An 18266-nucleotide genomic window follows, 5' to 3' on the forward strand; every position below is an offset into this window, starting at 1 on the left:
GTAAACATGGTGACAAGACAAGGAATACCTCTTTGAGGAGCCTCTAGGGAGAGCAAAAATCCTCTTATAAAACAGTTTGTCACTTGTCGTGTCTGCCCATGGCCTTTCATTATGGGGGGCAAGCCTGAAATTTGTAACTTTACATGGCTTTCAAAATTTTCAAATTTACTTCGCCTTCATCTGAAACCCTTCACTCTCAACAAAATTCAATTGAGCGGCCTTCTTTGGAATCTGAATTTTATAGATAGGTTTCGTGTGAGTGTGTAGGCTTTAACAAGAGCGATACTTTGTAGCCGAGATGGCACTTGCTGCCGGTACATAGCTTTTAGCCATGCACCCGGGCTTTATAGATAGGCTTCGTGTGAAACTTTGGAGGGCTGCAAATTTCAGCACTGCTGGCGGCGGCAAGAAGTCATACTTTCCACACGTATTCTGTCTACAAGCACGCAAACGGATGCGACACTGTTTGGAGAAAGCAGGCCTTGTGCAAGAATGGCGAATGTGTGCCTGATGAAGTCTCTTCAAATGACGCGCGCGTGCGCCCATCACCATCACCAGCTTTGCATACATTCCAGAACCCCAGCTGCTTATAAGCCCAGAACCCCAGCATCCTCCTCTCCGAGGTAAGCTTCTTGTTGGAACCAGCACCAAGGGGTGTCTGTTTGACCTCAAATCTTCATGTGTTTTGTGTGCCATATTCTTGTCCTGAAGATAGACCAAGTTTAGATGATGTGGAGCGCCTGTCTCGTGGAGAAGCCAGCAAGGCCAAGATTGGGAGCAGGGCTGTTCCCCACCGCTTGAATGCAGACGAACGCAAGGTATTCTCACAACCTCTCGTTGTTTTTACCTGAATTGACTACGACCCAAAAGCGGTACCACCCTTCCAAATATTGCCTGCCTTTACTTTGCTACAAAATGCCTCACGTGACCCAACCAACTCTCTAAAGAGTGATGTTGGCCCAGCCCATCATGTCATCCCACACGTAACCACAACGATGTCCAATTAACCCATCATCCCACATCAAATTGCAACCCAAGTTATGATGTGTGATTGCAATGTCGACCCGTAACCACAACAATGTCCACTTACCCCATCATCCCACATCAAGTTGCAACTGAAGTTATGGTGTGCGATGTCGACCCATCACACCATCCCACATGAAACCACAATGATGTCCACCCAACCATTCATTACACACAAAAGGCAACCCAAGTTATGATGTGGGCCAATGCACATGGGATGTTATTCTGATGAGCAACTCAACTGGTGGAAATATAGAGACACATCTACCTCAATGGTAGCTTTATCATTATCGATGCAATTGTCAAGATCTTCTTGTAAGTAATTGTCGCTTGTTCTCATTAGATGAGCATGTCCTTTCTTTACTTTTTTATTGTTTATGAAAATGGAAGGGATACTTATGATATTGTGTTTTGGTGACAAGCCTGGCAGGGATGCATGCTTGGGTCACGAACTCGATGGGTTAGCCAATTCCTTTACCCTATACTGGCGCTTTCTGCATAAGGACAGAAAAGCTGCTTAATCACTGATTACAAATGTGAGCATATCATTTTCTCATGGGTGGCTTAGATATTGCCTGGCCATGCCACCCAATCATTAGATTACCTGACAATTAGAATGGGAAAAGCAGACGTGTAAAAATCTTGCAGATGTACGACTAGGACTTGCGCTAGCTAGAGAGCTTAAGCATGAAAACTTCATGCATGGTGGTATGCACAACAAAAAATGGATGAGAGGCATCCACATTTGGATCGGGATAGCCTCTCCACACCTTACATAGCACCAACTTCTGAGACCTTTGGCCAAAAGGTTGACTCTAGACCTTCTATTGACTGCCTATGACTTGATCCCAAAGGTTGATTAGATGATATGTACAAATGAGAGCTTGGCTATTTATAGGGAGAAGAGGAAAGTTCGTAATCCAGTCGGTTTTGCCTTTTCAACCCACAAAACTTCGTCCAAAAAGTCATCTTTTGTGTCCAAATTGTGCCCAAAAGGTGTCCAATATATGGTTGTATATCTTGGGAAGTCTGTATGGCTCATTCATGTGAGTGCCAAAACCTGTAAAACAGTGCTTATATGGCATAAAACTAGAAATTTCAGCAAGCTTTATGACTGTTTTGCTGAAAAACAGCCATCCGGGGTATGCAAGATGGTGTAGAGTAGTGAAAATCATCTTCCCCAAGCTGGATATGGCTATAGTGGGCTTAGAAATGGTGAAAAATTAGAGTTTTCAGCCTCCAAAAACCTACTTAAAGCTTTAACTCACTCAAGAGATGACTCTCTCATGTTCAAATAAGCAAGAAAATGCTATGTGTGTAGAGTTGAATTGACGAGTGTGAGGACACTTGTCTCACTTTTATCCTCTTATGTGCCACATGTGCCAAATCCAAAGGCCAAAAATTCCACAATCTTCAGCTCTAAAAATATCCCACAGGATAGCTAATTTCACAATGGCGCTTTGGCAATCCTCAGTCTCTGCCGAATTCCAGAGGTAAGCGAACGAAAATTCCATTGGAGATTGCCAAAAATAGCAACTTTCCCTAAAATTTAGGAGATGATTCCGCATGTATTTGCTCCTCTATATAGCTTGCATGCATATGCTTATTGCCCAAAGCTTTAGAAGCATGAGTACCACTTGCTTGGCCGTGTGAACTAGCCCCTTGACCATGTGCATGGCTGTCCATAGAGTTCGATGGCTGCCCACACGGAGCCCAATGCCCAATCTGTTGGTGTTGGACTCACTCACTCACACACACAGGAACCTGCACATTAGGGTTAGGTGCAAGAAGAAGAAGTTCACACAGAAATGAGAGAGAGAGAGAGAGAGAGAGAGAGAGAGAGAGAGAGAGCCAAAAGTGTGGTAGCCACAAAATGCAAGTCAACCCTTGCATGTGTGTCACATCCATATAATATAGAAGTACAAAATATTATATGTAGAGTTTCCTTTCACACTTGATATCCAAGGAAAAAAACCACATGGAAAAAAATGCCCTTGGTTAAGCCCTGTTCACACATAGCACTACCATAAGTGAGCATATGCCTACAAATTCCCCCTGTAGGTGGAAGTGTGAACGTGTACAAGGTAGCAGATCACTCTCTGTATGAGAGTAAGCCCAAAGCTTTGCGGAAAGCTTCAAACTTTTCTCGAGGTAAAGCCTTTGTGGATAGATCTGCAACATTATCCTGTGTAGGGTAGTAAGATAAACTGATCTCCCCTGCATGTAACCTCTCTCTGACATAGTAATAATGAATCTCAATGTGCTTGGTACGTGCATGAAATACTGGATTTCGTGCCACGGCCATAGCACTCTGGTTATCAGTGAGAATGGTGGTGGGTGTTTGTTGACACTCACGAAGATCAGCCAATAATCTCCTCAACCATACATAATCTACTGTAGCTGTGAAGACTGCCCTGTACTCAGTCTCATAAGTAGATGTGGCAACAGTGGGTTGCTTTTTGCTCAACCAAGATATGCATGAAATGCCAAGAAAAAAACAATTCCCACTGGTGGATTGCCTGGTATCATAATCACCAGCCCAATCTGAATCACTGTATGCATAAAGCTGCAAGCTGCCCCCCCCGGGATAGAACAAACCAAGGGTACCCTGAAGATAACGAAAAATGCGTTTGACTGCTTGCCAATGCTTTGTGCCTGGGCTGTGCACGAATTTGCTCAACAAAGACACCCCAAAAGATATGTCTGGCCTCGTGTTACACAAGTAAATGAGGCATCCCACTGCCTGGCTGTAAATGCCGGCCTCAAAAGGCTCTCCAATATGATGCATAGTAAGCCGTACACCTGGTGCTACGGAGTAGAAATGGGCTTACATTCATCCATGTGAAACCTTTTTAGCAAACTTTTTATGTACTTAGTTTGCTGCATAACAATGCCATCATCTGTATGCATAAACTGTATGCCGAGATAGTAGTGTAAAGGCCCCAAATATGACATATCAAATACAGCTTTCAAATTAGCTTTGAAATCTGAAATTTGTGCTTTGCTAGTACCTGTAATGAGCATGTCATCTACATACAAGATGACTATGAGAATATCGGCACCGGTTTTCTTCACATACAATGTGCTTTCAGCTGGACTATTCACATAACCTTGGCTGGTTAGATGAGCATGTATTTTATCATACCAAGCTCTTGGAGCTTGCTTTAACCCATACAATGCTTTGTGTAACCTGCATACTTTATGTTCCTCACCAGGAACTACAAAACCAATGGGCTAATTTACATATACTTCCTCCTGTAAATCCCCATTTAAGAACGCAGTTTTGATGTCCAATTGATGCACTTTCCATCCTTTATGTGCAGCCAATGCAATCACTTATCTTATTGTGGTCATTCTCGAAGTAGGAGCAAAAGTCTCCTCGTAATCTATTCCCTTTTTCTACAAGTCTTGCTTTGTACTTGTCAATAGTACCATCAGACTTCCTTTTGACTTTGTACACCCACTTTGTTCCAATGACATGCTTGCCTTTAGGCAATTCCACAAGATCCCAAGTATTGTTCTTCGTGATAGAAGAGATTTCAGCTTGCATAGCTTGCACCCAATGCTCATTCTCATATGGTTCTTTAGAATCAAAGAGATTTCAGCTTGCATAGCTTGCACCCAATGCTCATTCTCATGTGGTTCTTTATAAGAGGAAGGCTCTTCTGAATCAAAGAGACCACCCATGGCTAATGCAAACTCCCCACGATGCATATTCAATGCATGGCTAGAACTAGCCCTTGTTCTACCTGTGAGTGGAGTTGCAAGTTTGCTTTCTTGCAAAGTTTTCAGCGACCATCTTGGCACTGACTTGGCTGTGTCTATGGCTGTTTGCTCTTCCTTGACAAGATCTTCCACTTCTTCCATAGAAGGGGGCTGGATGGCTGGCTGTTCCACATGTTCTACATGAGGATTTTCTTGTGTAGGGGCTGGCTGATCTGAATCCCCCCTAATTGCAATGGGTAAAAGTCCATCAAACATGTCCTGTATGCTTGTATCATTACTTTTATACAAGCTGTACATGGGCTGTTCTGAATTTTCAGCAAATACCACATCTCTACTAACAAAAATCCTTCGTGTTGTTGGATTATAAAGATGGTATCCTTTGCTCTCATTGCTGTAGCCCACAAAAATGCATTTGATTGCTTTGTCATCTAGCTTTGTTCAGAGTTGTTCTGGCACATGTGCATATGCCAAACACCCAAATGTACGCATATAATCCACTGTTGGCTTTCGGCTATACCAAGCCTCAAATGGTGTTATGGTTTTCAAAGCTTTTGTTGGACACTTATTCAACACATGAGTTGCACACTTCCATCCAAAAATTGTGAGGCAACTTTTGTGCTTTCACCATGCATCTTGCCATCTCCATGAGAGATCTATTTTTCCTCTCAGCTACACCATTCTGCTGCGGTGTATAAGGCACAGTACATTGGTGTTTGATGCCCTTTTGAAGCATATAATCCTTGAATGCATTTGACATGTATTCTCCACCTCTATCTAAGCGGAGTGTTTGGACTTTACATCCACACATATTTTCAGCCATTGCTACAAAGTGTCGAAAGCACGTAAACACCTCTGCTTTCGCTTTCAAAGGGTAAACCCAAGCAAACCTGGAGTAGTCATCAATGAATGTGACGAAGTAAAGATGCCTCCCTATGGATGTGTCCGCATTGGACCACATACATCATGTAATTTACTTTCAGCTCTAACAGCTCCATCTTTGGGGAATGGTTTTCGTTGCATCTTTCCCAAAATACACCCCTCACATACATGTCTTGTTGGAGACTCAAGAGGTGGCATATTATCAACCATATGATGCTTCTGCAAAAGCATCAAACTCCGAAAATTTACATGCCCAAAACGAGCATGCCATAGCTCTGCATCATGCATAGCAGGAGTTTGGGTAGCCACTGTATTTGCATCATAAGTACGCTTGTCATAGCTGTCCAGCTTATACAAGCCTTTGTATCGTGTTCCAGAAGTGACTATTTCATAACCCTTTGATGGGTCTTTTACCAAACACTTTCCATCTTCAAATTCAACCTTTAAATCTTGGTCGTTTATGGCTGAGACGGAGAGTAGATTTTTCTTTATCCCTGGAACATACAATACATTTTTCATACATATATTGGCACCATTGGCTGCAATAACTATGACATTGCCAATTCCCTTTACTGGATATGTGGTATGATCTGCACATGATACAGTGCGGCCATTTGAAGCATAAACCAAGTGCTGAAATACATCTTTGCATGAAGTGATGTGGCTCGAAGCACCACTATCAAAATACCATGATACATCCTGTCTGTCAGATGCAATGCAAGACATATCATTGTCTGAAGCACTTGGTGTGTCACTAGTACATGTGACCAAAAAAGTGTACTCTTCTTGAATTACATTAGCTGATTGCTGTGCTTTGTCATCAGAAGAGTCTGCTACTGCATTGCCTACTTCTTTCCTTTTCTCTTTTGCAATCCACTTTCTACATTCACTGATGTAGTGTCCAGGCTTATGGCAGTAGTGACATTTGTCCTTCTTTTTGGGCTTGTTTGCATCCCCTTTGTCAGACTTTTCACCACCAGAAGAGGGCTGTCCTTGACCAGCCTTGCTAGACTGTTGTCCCCCATGCCTAAAGCTCTTTGCTTTACCCTTATCCTTGGCTGTAAATGCCTTGTCTCCACCACTGTTGCTCGATAAGTTTGCTCTTGTTTGCTCTTCCTGCAAGAGTAAACCCACCAGCTCTTCAAAAGTGACGGGATCACCACCTCCTCTCGTAGAGAGGTTGAGAGAGGTGTGAAAGCCCAAGTAGGAAGGTGGTAAAGAATGAAGAGTGTTGGTGATCAGCTGTCTGTCTTGGATAACCTCATCAATGTTGAGTAATTGTTCCTGCAAATCTTTCACTTTGGTGAGATGATCTGCCATGGAGTCACCCTCATCCATAGAAAGAAGATCCAATTGCCTCTTCAAGTATGCAACTCTTGCCTCGTTGCGTACTTGATACATTGCTTCCAATGTGTCCCATGCAAGCTTCGATATCTTGCAAGAACGAATGTGCGGAATAATAGTCCTTTTCATTGAAAGGGCTATCAATGACATGGCCTATGCATCCCTAGAGTCCCATCTCTTTTGCTCTTGTGTGGGAGCAGGTTCTACCTCAGGAGCTCTTTGAGCACCTCCCCTTTGAGGCGTGGCTGGCTGTACGGTAAGTGGGCGTGTGTCATCACCACACACGATGCCCCAAAGCCCTTTGGCTACTAGCAAATTACGGATCATGAAACTCCAGAGGGAGTAGCTAGATCCATCCAACTTGTCCTCTTGGGTGAGCACACCAAAAACATCTGTAGCATTTTGAGCCATGTCAACAAAATATACTTGCAAGCAAACCAAGCACCAATGTGCACTGCCAGGCAACCAGATGTCCTGTGCAAATTTTTGCCTGCAAACTGAAGCAAGTGTAAACCTCTACCGAATTGTCCAATTACACACAATGTGTATACATATGCGACAAATCACAGCTGTAATGCCCAATTACATGCTCCAATTTGAAAAGCCCCAATTTTTATGCACTGCAATTGCTCAATGTGCAGTTAATTGGGCAATTTTCACAAAAGCCCCAAATTTTTGCAACTGAAAGAGTCTCAATTTGCTGATTTTGACCTCAATTTGGAAAACCCCCAAATTGCAAGCAAAGTAGTAGCATGTCCAATTTGGCATCAAATTAAGAAATCCCCCAAAATTGCCTGAACCCTGCACCAAGAAGGATTTTTTCCAATTTTCCTAGCAAAAAGGGATTTTTGGCAAACCCCTAAAACTTGCTGAACCTAACTTGCCCTGAAATGGCTGCAAAGCCGTGTTTTTTTAAAAAAAAATCAATAAAAACCTGAATTAATGGTACCTGTAGGCGTGGACAGTGCGAGTGGCAGTAGAGTACAGGTACAAATGGTAGGACCAAAGGGAGGCGGACACCAGAGTGGAAAAGATAGAGGCGGTGCAGAGGGTACAGAGTCTGATGAACAGGTACAGGTACAAGTTTGCGTCAGGTGGAGTCGTAGCAGAAGGAAGTGTTGAAGGGCAGAGCAGGCGTGTAGTTGTGTAGGGCAGGCATGCGGGGGTGGCAGCTGTAACAGGTGCAGGTGCCGGCGCCAGACGGAAACGCGAGGCTGAACCGCATAGAAACGTGGGGGCGGCAGTTGTAACGGCGATGGTCGGTGCAGGTGGGGCACGGCGGCGGGCTGTGCAGCGTCGCGGCCGGTTGTAGCATCTGAAATGGGAGGCGCCGCCCGTGGGCTGAGCGACGGCGGTGCTCTCCCCGCTAGTGCTGCCGACTCTGGGCGGCGACCGTGAGGCAGGCGGAGCAGAGGTGGCCGGAATGCCTGCGTCAACGGAAACTCCACAGTGACGGACGGACTGGTTATGACGACGGACGAAACTGTGCAGGTGACGGAATTTCACAGTTGTCGGACGGAAACTCACAGTATGCGGTGGATTTTAGGGACAGAACTCCACACGCCCCAGCTCTGATACCAATGGTTGGTGTTGGACTCACACACACACACACACACACAAACTTGCACATTAGGGTTAGGTGCAGGAAGAAGAAGCTCACACAAAAATGAGAGAGAGAGAGAGAGCCAAAAGTGTGGTAGCCACAAAATGCAAGTCAACCCTTGCATGTGTGTCACATCCATATAATATAGAAGTACAAAATATTATATGTAGAGTGTCCTTTCACACTTGATATCCAAGGGAAAAAACCACATGGGAAAAAGTGCCCTTGGTTAAGCCCTGTTCACACATAGCACTACCATAAGTGAGCATATGCCTACACATAGCACTTGGTTTATGCTTCAAATGGCCGCTTTGTATCATGTGCAAATCATACCACATATCCAGTAAAGGGAATTGGCAATGTCATACTTATTGCAGCCAATGGTGCCGATATATGTATGAAAAATGTATTGTATGTTCCAGGGATCAAGAAAAATCTGCTCTCCGTCTCAGCCATAAACGACCAAGGTTTAAAGGTTGAATTTGAAGATGGGAAGTGTTTAGTAAAAGACCCATCAAAGGGTTATGAAATAGTCACTTCTAGAACACGATACAAAGGCTTGTATAAGCTGGACAGCTATGACAAGCAAATACAGTGGCTGCCCACACTTTTGCTATGCATGATGCAGAGCTATGGCATGCTCGTTTTGGGCATGTAAATTTTCGGAGTTTGATGCTTTTGCAGAAGCATCATATGGTTGATAATATGCCGCCTCTTGAGTCTCCACCCAGACATGTATGTGGGGTGTATTTTGGGAAATATGCAATGAAAACCATTCCCCAAAGATGGAGCTGTTAGAGCTGAAAGTAAATTACAGCTCATACATAGTGATGTATGTGGTCCAATGCGGACACATCCATAGGGGGGCATCTTTACTTCGTCACATTCATTGATGACTACTCCAGGTTTGCTTGGGTTTACCCTTTGAAAGCGAAAGCAGAGGTGTTTACATGCTTTCGACACTCTGTAGCAATGGTTGAAAATGTGTCTCTCCCGTTCGTGCATTATGCAATGGATGTATCTCCCGTTTTCGGAACCTATAAATAGCACGTCTTCCCGAGTACGGAACTGGCTTAGTGGACAATCTAAACTTGAATCCCTGATAGTGGGTTCCACGTGCTGGCCACACTACGGGTGACACGAGGTCTGGCCTCCTATAGGTGACGCGAGTCCTGGCCTCAGTACGGGCGACATGAAGCTCCTTGGCCCCCTGTACCTTAGCAGGAAATAGGGGAAGACCACTTGGGCGGCCAAATGGTGACACTCACAACCCAACTGTAGGTTCTCTCCCGCAAACCACCCTTGAGCCAGGGGCTAAGGTTCCACTCCCACAGGGGCCAAGCCAGGCAGCCTTGGTGCCCCATACAACTAGAGCTTGTCCTAAGGGACCACTTGTGATCCACCATGTCCATAGCAGGAGTAAGCCTTTTGGTCTAGGTCCAGACCACAATGAATCAATAATTACCCAAGACTCACTTACATAGTGCTTATTGCTGCTATAAATAATAGTCCAGTCATAAATAGCCAATAACCTTGGATTTATTAAATCTGAACTTTAGCCACTTGAATCTGCCTGCTTTCCCTAATCCCAGGGCTCCCCTAACCGTGTGCATACTATGCACGATGGAGTTGATGGTTTATTGTCTTGTGGATGACTACCACGAGGTTATAAATTGCACATTCTTATAAGGTGAATTTGGGCATGTTCTTGGATTCATCTAGGTGTATATATATAGTCCCAACTTCCTAACCCCAAGGGTTAGCATTAGGTACGTAACACAAAACAAACTGCTGTGCTGTTCTCTTTGCTTGTAGCTTTTCCCTGTTTTCTTTGAGCTTTTAAAAAAAAAAAAACCCGTTGAGTATGTTTAGCAAAAAAAAGATCTGCTTTTCCACTCTTTAAAAAAGGATTGGAGCCGTTTTCTATATAAAAAAACGGTCTGTTTGTTCTCTTGCACATACATGCTGCCTAGTGCTTTTCTGCACACGCAGCCTGGTCATTTTTCCCTGCGTAGACTGCCTATACTCCACCCATCGCCAAGGGTTTGTGCCACTATGGCTGGGGGAAGTGGGCTGCAGGCGGCTGGCTGCTGCTGGCCTATGCGCTGGGTGCTGCGACCGGCTAGGCCATGTCCCCAGTCAGGCTGCCTAGGGTAGCCGTGCTTGGCTGCCCTAAGGCGGCTGCTGCCCAGCCTCCTATGCCATCGGCCCACTCCATTCTCAAGAGGGTTGCTGGCTCCCCATGCCTATCCTGGGTACTCGACCAAGCCCAAAACACACCAAACAAAAAAAAGAGCGCTTGTTATCTCTCTCCCTCTCAACATCATGCAAACCTAAACGCCTGCAAATCCTTGTAAACATAAACTTCAACAGAGCAATCATTTTAGGGAAAGCGAAACGATGAGAGAAATACTCGGAATCCTGACATCTACGCCTAGATGGACATACCTTTGTCAGCCTCTGTTTTAGGGTGGCTCCAATACCAAAGTCCTCCCCACGAATCACAACACGGTTAGTACCAAACCTAATCATGAGGTAGCAGGCTAGCTCACCTCCCAACCATGATTGACATCCACTGTTCTCCCCGAGCCAAGGCTAGGGCTCTTGCACAATCCCATAGGCCCATGTCTGACTCCAATGTCCCGTACCAATCGGAGCCTGCCCGAAGGCCTTTGACAAAGGAAACATGCAGGGGCTAAAAGGGGGACGAGGGGGATTGTTCCAGGGGGCACTGCCCGAAGGTCCGTGGAAGCTCCAGTTCCTGGCTCAACCTGGGCATCCACCTCTTGTCGGCCTGGTCGCCCAAGATGCTGTCCACTATGCTTCCAACATCCTTGTACTTTTAGGTGTGCCTCTCGCTGTACCTGTAGGTGTGACACTATGGTCATTGATGGGTGAATCAGTGCTGGGAGTTGCAATTTGAAATCTGGGACGCTGTGTCGTGTTGACGTCTTGATCATGTTCTGCTGTCTGTGTTGCATTGAAAATTTTATTTTCCGAGACTTCAACTTTTGTTGGTGTGCTAGTATGGCAGTGCTTGTAAATACAATGTGTGGTGGCCGAAACACCTTATGTGAAGTCTGCTATGGTCTTTTTTACACGTGGCACTATGCAGGCAAATGGGTGTCACATGAACTCCCTTTGTAGATGCATGGAGAGTCAGAAGGATCTATAGAGGGAACAACCCCTTCTCCTTACCAAGTTTAGAGACCTTGAATCATGGGCTGTTTTAAAAAAAGAGTAGCTTTGAAAGCTACTCATTTTTGGTAGCTCTCAAAAGCTACCAAGCTATACTCAGGGGATGACCTCACACCCTTGCAAGTGGAGTAAAGAAAAGCTAGAATGATCTAAGTGGGAGGAAAAGGGAGCCAGAGGAGCATGTGTACTATTGGGATCAAGCTATTGCTTGTGTGTGTGTGTTTGTGTGAACCACCTCCTAGAGAGTGGTATGCGTGTGAACCACCTCTTAGAGGGGTATCAAATAATATCTAGATGCAAGGAATGCAGAAATCTAAGCAGAGCATCTTTGAGAAAGTCAAATTGGAGGGAGGGGCCGCAGTAGCTAGGCACAAAGCAGGAGCCAGCAGAGAGTAAGTAGACGATGGAGGGCATGCAGGTGGTGCTTGGAGAATGGTCAAAGAGCTGATTGTGCTTTATTAGACCCAAAAGCTACCAGGTTGTGTTGGCAAGTGAGCAGAGTGGAATGGCTCAAGCTTGAGGAGGAAGCACACTGGGTACAGGAGTGGCTTGTTGGTTTGATAGAGCTTACATGAATAGAGGATAGGTGTGCAAATCAGAAAGAACTATTTTAGTCTTTGAGTGTCTGCAATAAGCCACAGTGCAATGCTGATTTGTTACCATACATTTACTCTCTAAAAGCTTCACGAAGGTTTTGAAGGTTCACATGCCATTTTGGTAAATTTTAAAGGTTTTGAATGTTCACATGTCATGCTCAGTAAGTTTTTTGCCTTCTTTTTTTGGGGTGTTTTAGGCATATGAGCTTGCAAAGAAGAGGGGTTACTTAGTTCGACAACTGTGGACTCGTCGATATCCCTTGTCAAACACATTTAGAAACTACTGTGATGCCCTTGGGCGGCCATGTTTACGGATTGACCAGGTATTTGCAGCAAAAGACCTTGATCTTCAAGTTTTTGTGAAAATTTTATCAAAACTCAGAAGGCCAGCGCTTATTGAAATGTGAGTGAAGAGGTCAGCTCTTCCATCTCCAACTGCTGATTTTCATTTTTTACTGTAGGGGCCGGCTGGCAGCTTAGATACCATGGTTGTAGATCTTACAACTTTGAGATTACAAGAACCTGACTTGACAGCATTACAAACACAAATACGTCAAGCTAATCGATCAAACTTTGGCTCTGGAAGTGATAGTAAACAGCCGACAGAAGTTTTTGAATCTGAGGAAAGCTTTCGAGGTGATACAAACGAAGAGTGTATGAATGCTGCTGCCACTTTAAACCAAGAAGAAATAATGGCAGGTGTACTGTATTTTCATGTCCCACGGTCTGAAGCAAGGCGTCTGTCTCAAGTAGTTCAAGACTGCTGTAAATTGTATGCCTCTACATCCACCATAAAACCATGGTCTTGAGATGCTTCAAGGCTGCTGCAAATTGTATGCATCTATTATCCACCATCGAATCTGTCTTGAGATACTGTTTTCAAAATCATTCTTATTGTGACATGTGTTGGAAAACTGCTTGTAAGTCGCCATGTCAGATCCAGAACCCAAAAAAGGTGAAATACGAATGACACCACTTTTTCACTTGGACATTCATGGATTACTATACAAGTGTCTCGTCCATGGTCATAGCACCTTTGTTTCTCACTATACAGACCAGATGTTGATAAGAAGTAGAAGCCACACATTTGGATTCCACTGTGGATGGAGAGCTGCATCTCTATGGAGATTTTGATGAGAAATTATCAAGAGAGTGAGGGAGTGTAGATTCAAGTAACATAGAAAAGGGCTACCTGATCAGTAGAGAGCATGAGTATTATGAGCAGTCATGGTTACCTTCAACAATGACTAGATCTTTCAAATGGCATGTGATAGTGTAAGAATGTGGCACAACGGAAACAAATATGGCAAGAAAAAGTACACTAGACAATGCAATAGAGAGACTAGAGAGAATTTTTAAATTTTGATTATACCAAACAAGATAGGTACAATATGATGGTGCTGTCCACCCGTGCGCTCTAGTGTAGAGCTTAGATGACGATCTAGATAAGACTCTGGATAGAGGACATACCGAGAGTATGGTGAATATATGCTCACAAGCATTGGATGCCTGTGCTTGTGACAACTATGTCCATTTATAGTGCTACAGGTAGTGCAGTGGATGCGTCCAAGAAGTGGGCGGTTATTTGCATTGACGTGGCCCATCGCCCGTGCATTCATAACGCATCCCAACCGACCACTGCACACTAATGGTAAAATTAGTATCCGAGAGAATATTCTAAGAAATATTTTCTATACCTTTTCGGGATGGGACTACGTCTCAGATCCCAACTAATGCTTGTATCTCTCATCATCTCCTAACCATCAACGGTCACAATTACGACCCTTACCAGCATTTAAGCTGGGGTTCCCACTAAAGATATGTGAACCAATGGCTTATTCTCATAATGGGGGCCGTACAAATATATACCATACATCAATGTGAGATACATGTTGAGAGGTGGGCATTGAAAACATACTAACACCCCTCCTCAATGTCCACCCGAAGATAAACTAAAAGAGTTTCTTGGTCCAATGCCAAGTCCATGAAGATGTCGAGTGAGCTGGTTCTTCCCAAGAGCTTTGGTGAAGATGTCAGCACAATTCTGCTCCGTAGAATAGTACTCTAGCTTCACAATCTCGTCCTCAATCAACTCCCGCACATAATGATCAATGTGCTTTGTGTGAGCATGAATCACAAGGTTCTTTGCCAAGGCCGTGCAACTTTGATTGTCGCATCGTAAGGTCGTGGATGACCTCACTGGAACTCCCATATTTGTTAGAATCCTCCTCAACCATACTGCCTCATAGACAACAAAACAAGCGGCCTTGTACTCTGTTTCAGTTGAAGAGAGTGCCACTATGGGTTGCTTCTTACTAATCCAAGAGAGGACACTGGATCTAAGTGAGCAATGTCTAGAAAGTGACTTTCTAGTGTCACAATCTCCAGTCCAATTGAAGTCATTATATCCCACTAAGGAGTCACCAGACATGTATGTAATTTCATACTCAATGATACCTTTGATGTACCTGAGCACACACATTGCTGCATTCCAATGAGTTTGCCTTGGTTTTTTGGAGAACTTGCTCAACACACCAACCGCATAGCAAATGTCTGGTCTAGTATTGCCCAAGAAAATCAAACTCCCAAAACGAGCTTCTTGTACATCTTGATGTCAACCAAATGTGAAGTGTCCTCAGAAGAAAGCCTAGAGTCTACCTCCATTGGTGTACTGTCATACCAAATGCCTTCAAGATCTCTATTGCATACTTATGTTGAGAAATGAAGATCTTGTCAGACTCCTGCCAAACCTTACATCCCCAAACAATAATGCAAGAGCCCCAAGTCTGTTATCTCAAACTTAGAGTCAAGCCTTTCTTGTGTTTGTTGAATGAAGTCTTCATGGTTGCCAGTGATAATGAGGTCATCCACATAGAGAACAGCTATCATATATTTTCCATCCTTTCTGAGTACATACAAGTTAGCATTAGTGCACTTCTAGAAAAACTAAGTTTTTTGAAAAAAAGTATCTATTCATTGGTACTATGCCCTTGGGGCTTGTTTCAGCTCGTTTAAAGGCTTCTTCAACCTGTAAACCTTATTTTCTGATTCGGGTAACTCAAACCCTAGCGACTGAGCAACATACACCTCCTCCTTAAGATGTCCATTCAGAAAAGCAGATTTTACATTCATTTGAAAATTGGCCACTTCTTATTAGTAGCCAAGGCAAGTACTATGCGAATAGTGGTCATTCGAGCTATTGGGGCAAAGGTTTCATTGACATCAAAACCTTCAACGTGTGAAAAACCTTGTACAACTAGCCTTGCTTTGTATTTCTCCAATGAACCATCGGATTTATACGTAGCTTTCCACACCCACTTGGTGCCAATTACCTTTCATTTTAGTGGCCGATCAATCAGTTCCCAAGTGTTGTTTTTGATGATGTTGTCATTCTCTGACTGCATCGTTGCCTTCCACTTTGGATGTGCCAAAGCTTCTTCTACATTTGTGGGCTCCTTCACTAAATCCATTATCTCAACCATCATGCCATATTGACAATGTGTTTAGAAGACCTTCTTTGCTCCTCTATTCTCTTTGATCTGCATACGCCATCTGTTGAAGTTTCTACAACATTAGGTGGGGGATTGCGATCATCAAAGAGTTGTCTTACCCAAGTAGGAAGTGGTTGTCCTTTAGGTGCAGGGGCAGGTTGGTGTGATTTCTGAGAGTCTTCATCATTCAAAGTCCTCCTTCAGTGGCACATGGTGGATTATTTCTCCATTTGATGATAAAGTGGACGGATCTCTATTGTCCACTGAATGTGGATGAGCGTTCCACAAACACCACATCTCGGCTGACCATTATCTTCTTAGTCTCTGGATCAAATAGTTGAAATGCCTTCGACTCTGTACTGTATCCAAGGAAGATATATTTCTTGCTTTTGGCAGCAAGCTTAGTTCTATTTGTATCTAGTATATGCATGTAACATTCACAAATGAATGTTCAAAAATGAGAACATGAAGGCTTCTTACATAAATAGGCCTCATATGGTGTGATTCCTTTAAGCACCTTTGTGTAGGATCTGTTGAGAATGTAAAATTCAGTGTTGATTGATTCAGTCCAAAAAGAGTTTGGTAACCCTTTCCCTTTCATCATGCACCTTGCCATTTCCATGACTGTGCGGTTGTGGTGTTTCACAACTCCATTTTGTTGAGGCGTATGTGCAGCAGTGAGATGGCGTTTGATGCCATGCTCCTTGCAGTATTCATTGAATTCACTTGGAGTGAATTCTCCTTCTCGATTCATCTAGAAATTCTTCACCTTCTGTCCTGTCTCATTCTCCACAAATTTATGCCAGTGTTTAAACTTGCCAAAAGCTTCACCCTTATCACGGAGAAAATAAGTCCACATCTTCCTAGTGTAATCTTCGACTAACAACATAAAGTACGAAGATCCCCATAATCTAGCAGTAGACATCTTACCACAAAGATCAGCATGTACCAACTCTAGAGGAGCTCGATTGCTGCTCTCTTGTGGAAATGCCTTCCGTTGTTGCTTGCCCATCATACAAACTTCACATGGTTCTTGCAATTTTGTAAACGCAAGTAAATTTTCCACCATCCCGATTTTTTTGCATCTCCTTTAGCACAGCAAATCCAATGTGACCAAATCACTCATGCCAAAGTTTGCTTGTGCCCTTGTCTGCAATAGCTGTAAGAGCACTCAGCTCGTATAAATTGTTATTCCTCACAGCTTTGTCAACTGTCCTCCCGCGTCAGCATCTAGAATCTCTGCTCATGTTTTCTTGAAGCGTACTTCAAGGCCACGATCTATTATTGCAGCAACTGAGAGTAGGTTTCTCTTTATTTGAGGAAAATAGAGCATATCAGACAGCTTCTTTTCTTCTCCTAGAGCTGCCACAAACGAGATGGTTCCAAACCCTTCGACTGGAAATTCAACATTATTACTAACAATAACATTGATGGTTTGAAGAAGAGCTCCAACGGGTGGTCGGATTTGAGAGGCAAAAAGTTTTTGGTAGGGGGACGAAAATCATCGCCTTAAAGCTTGGATTTCTTGTATCAAAATGAGGGTGAGTGCTAAGGTCTCAACTCAAGATAGAATTGCCAAGTTATATGTATAATGTAGTAGAATTTATTTTTACACTTCATGAACTACGCAATATAAGTCCTTGTGTTTTATATATTTTTAAAGGCAGTTATGTTTGCCATTTATCCTCAAGTTTGTACAACATTGATTGTGTGCATCTTATGCAAATGAGAGATCAAGACACATAAGAGCTCGGTGCAAATGTTTAGATGTTACTCATGGTCAAGAGGGAGAGTTGTTACTCACTCTCAGTAGAGTAAATTGGTAGCACTCATTATAGTTTGGAGCTAAGTAAATGAGGAATGATATTTTGTCTATGCATCATTTCACTCATGGTGGGTAAATGAATATATAGTGTTTTGTATTTGTAGCATTACAAGGACTCATGCACCTACCACTCTTGGACATCAGATCTACATGTTTCATAAGTTTGGATTGGCAAACAAAGAGAGTATAATGGTAGCTCTCCCACCAGAGACTCGAGCAATTATTGAAAGAGAAATGATTCTAGAGATAAGAAGTCCACCTGTCAAACCTTGGAATAACATCCGAGCTTGCATAATGGCCTAATTGGTCTTCAAGATTTTTGATTTTTTTAAATTATGGTCCAATTAAGGTTCCTATGGACCAATAAGATTAATCCAAGTGTTGGGATAAGATAAATCCAAAGAATAAAAGAAAATACCCAAAAATGAGTAAATGCCCACATAAGATGAAGAGTTGACTAAGTACTAGGTTTATTAGTTAAAAATTATGAAGTATTAATAAAAAAATGATATATTTTGGAGTAATCATTCATTTTTGACACATGGGTAAGGAAAAGGGGGCCCTTCAAGGAGGCGCCTATT

The 18266-nt window shown here is 43.3% G+C and overlaps 1 protein-coding gene across 1 annotated transcript; it reads left to right on the forward strand.

Moving 5' to 3' along the window:
- The first annotated feature begins 328 nt into the window (after positions 1 to 328).
- Positions 329 to 13372, forward strand: LOC147602539 (uncharacterized). Its single transcript, XM_086797921.1, has 4 exons — positions 329 to 623; positions 716 to 818; positions 12567 to 12692; positions 12831 to 13372. The coding sequence occupies exons 1-4, from the start codon at positions 493 to 495 to the stop codon at positions 13176 to 13178; spliced, it is 708 nt and encodes a 235-aa protein (XP_086654047.1). The 5' UTR covers positions 329 to 492; the 3' UTR covers positions 13179 to 13372.
- The last annotated feature ends 4894 nt before the right edge of the window (positions 13373 to 18266 follow it).

The sequence above is a fragment of the Cibotium barometz genome, unplaced genomic scaffold, assembly GCF_041138505.1.
Source record: "Cibotium barometz isolate CiBa-2024 unplaced genomic scaffold, ASM4113850v1 ctg505, whole genome shotgun sequence".
Classification (NCBI taxonomy): Eukaryota; Viridiplantae; Streptophyta; class Polypodiopsida; order Cyatheales; family Cibotiaceae; genus Cibotium; species Cibotium barometz.

What these genes read in the sequence shown, in the direction of transcription:
- LOC147602539 (XM_086797921.1), top strand. Translation starts at nt 493, where the DNA reads ATGGCGAATGTGTGCCTGATGAAGTCTCTTCAAATGACGCGCGCGTGC. An exon ending in CCAGCATCCTCCTCTCCGAG is followed by an intron (nt 624 to 715) that starts GTAAGCTTCTTG and finishes TCCTGAAGATAG; the next exon opens with ACCAAGTTTAGATGATGTGG. An exon ending in CATGTTTACGGATTGACCAG is followed by an intron (nt 12,693 to 12,830) that starts GTATTTGCAGCA and finishes TTTTTACTGTAG; the next exon opens with GGGCCGGCTGGCAGCTTAGA.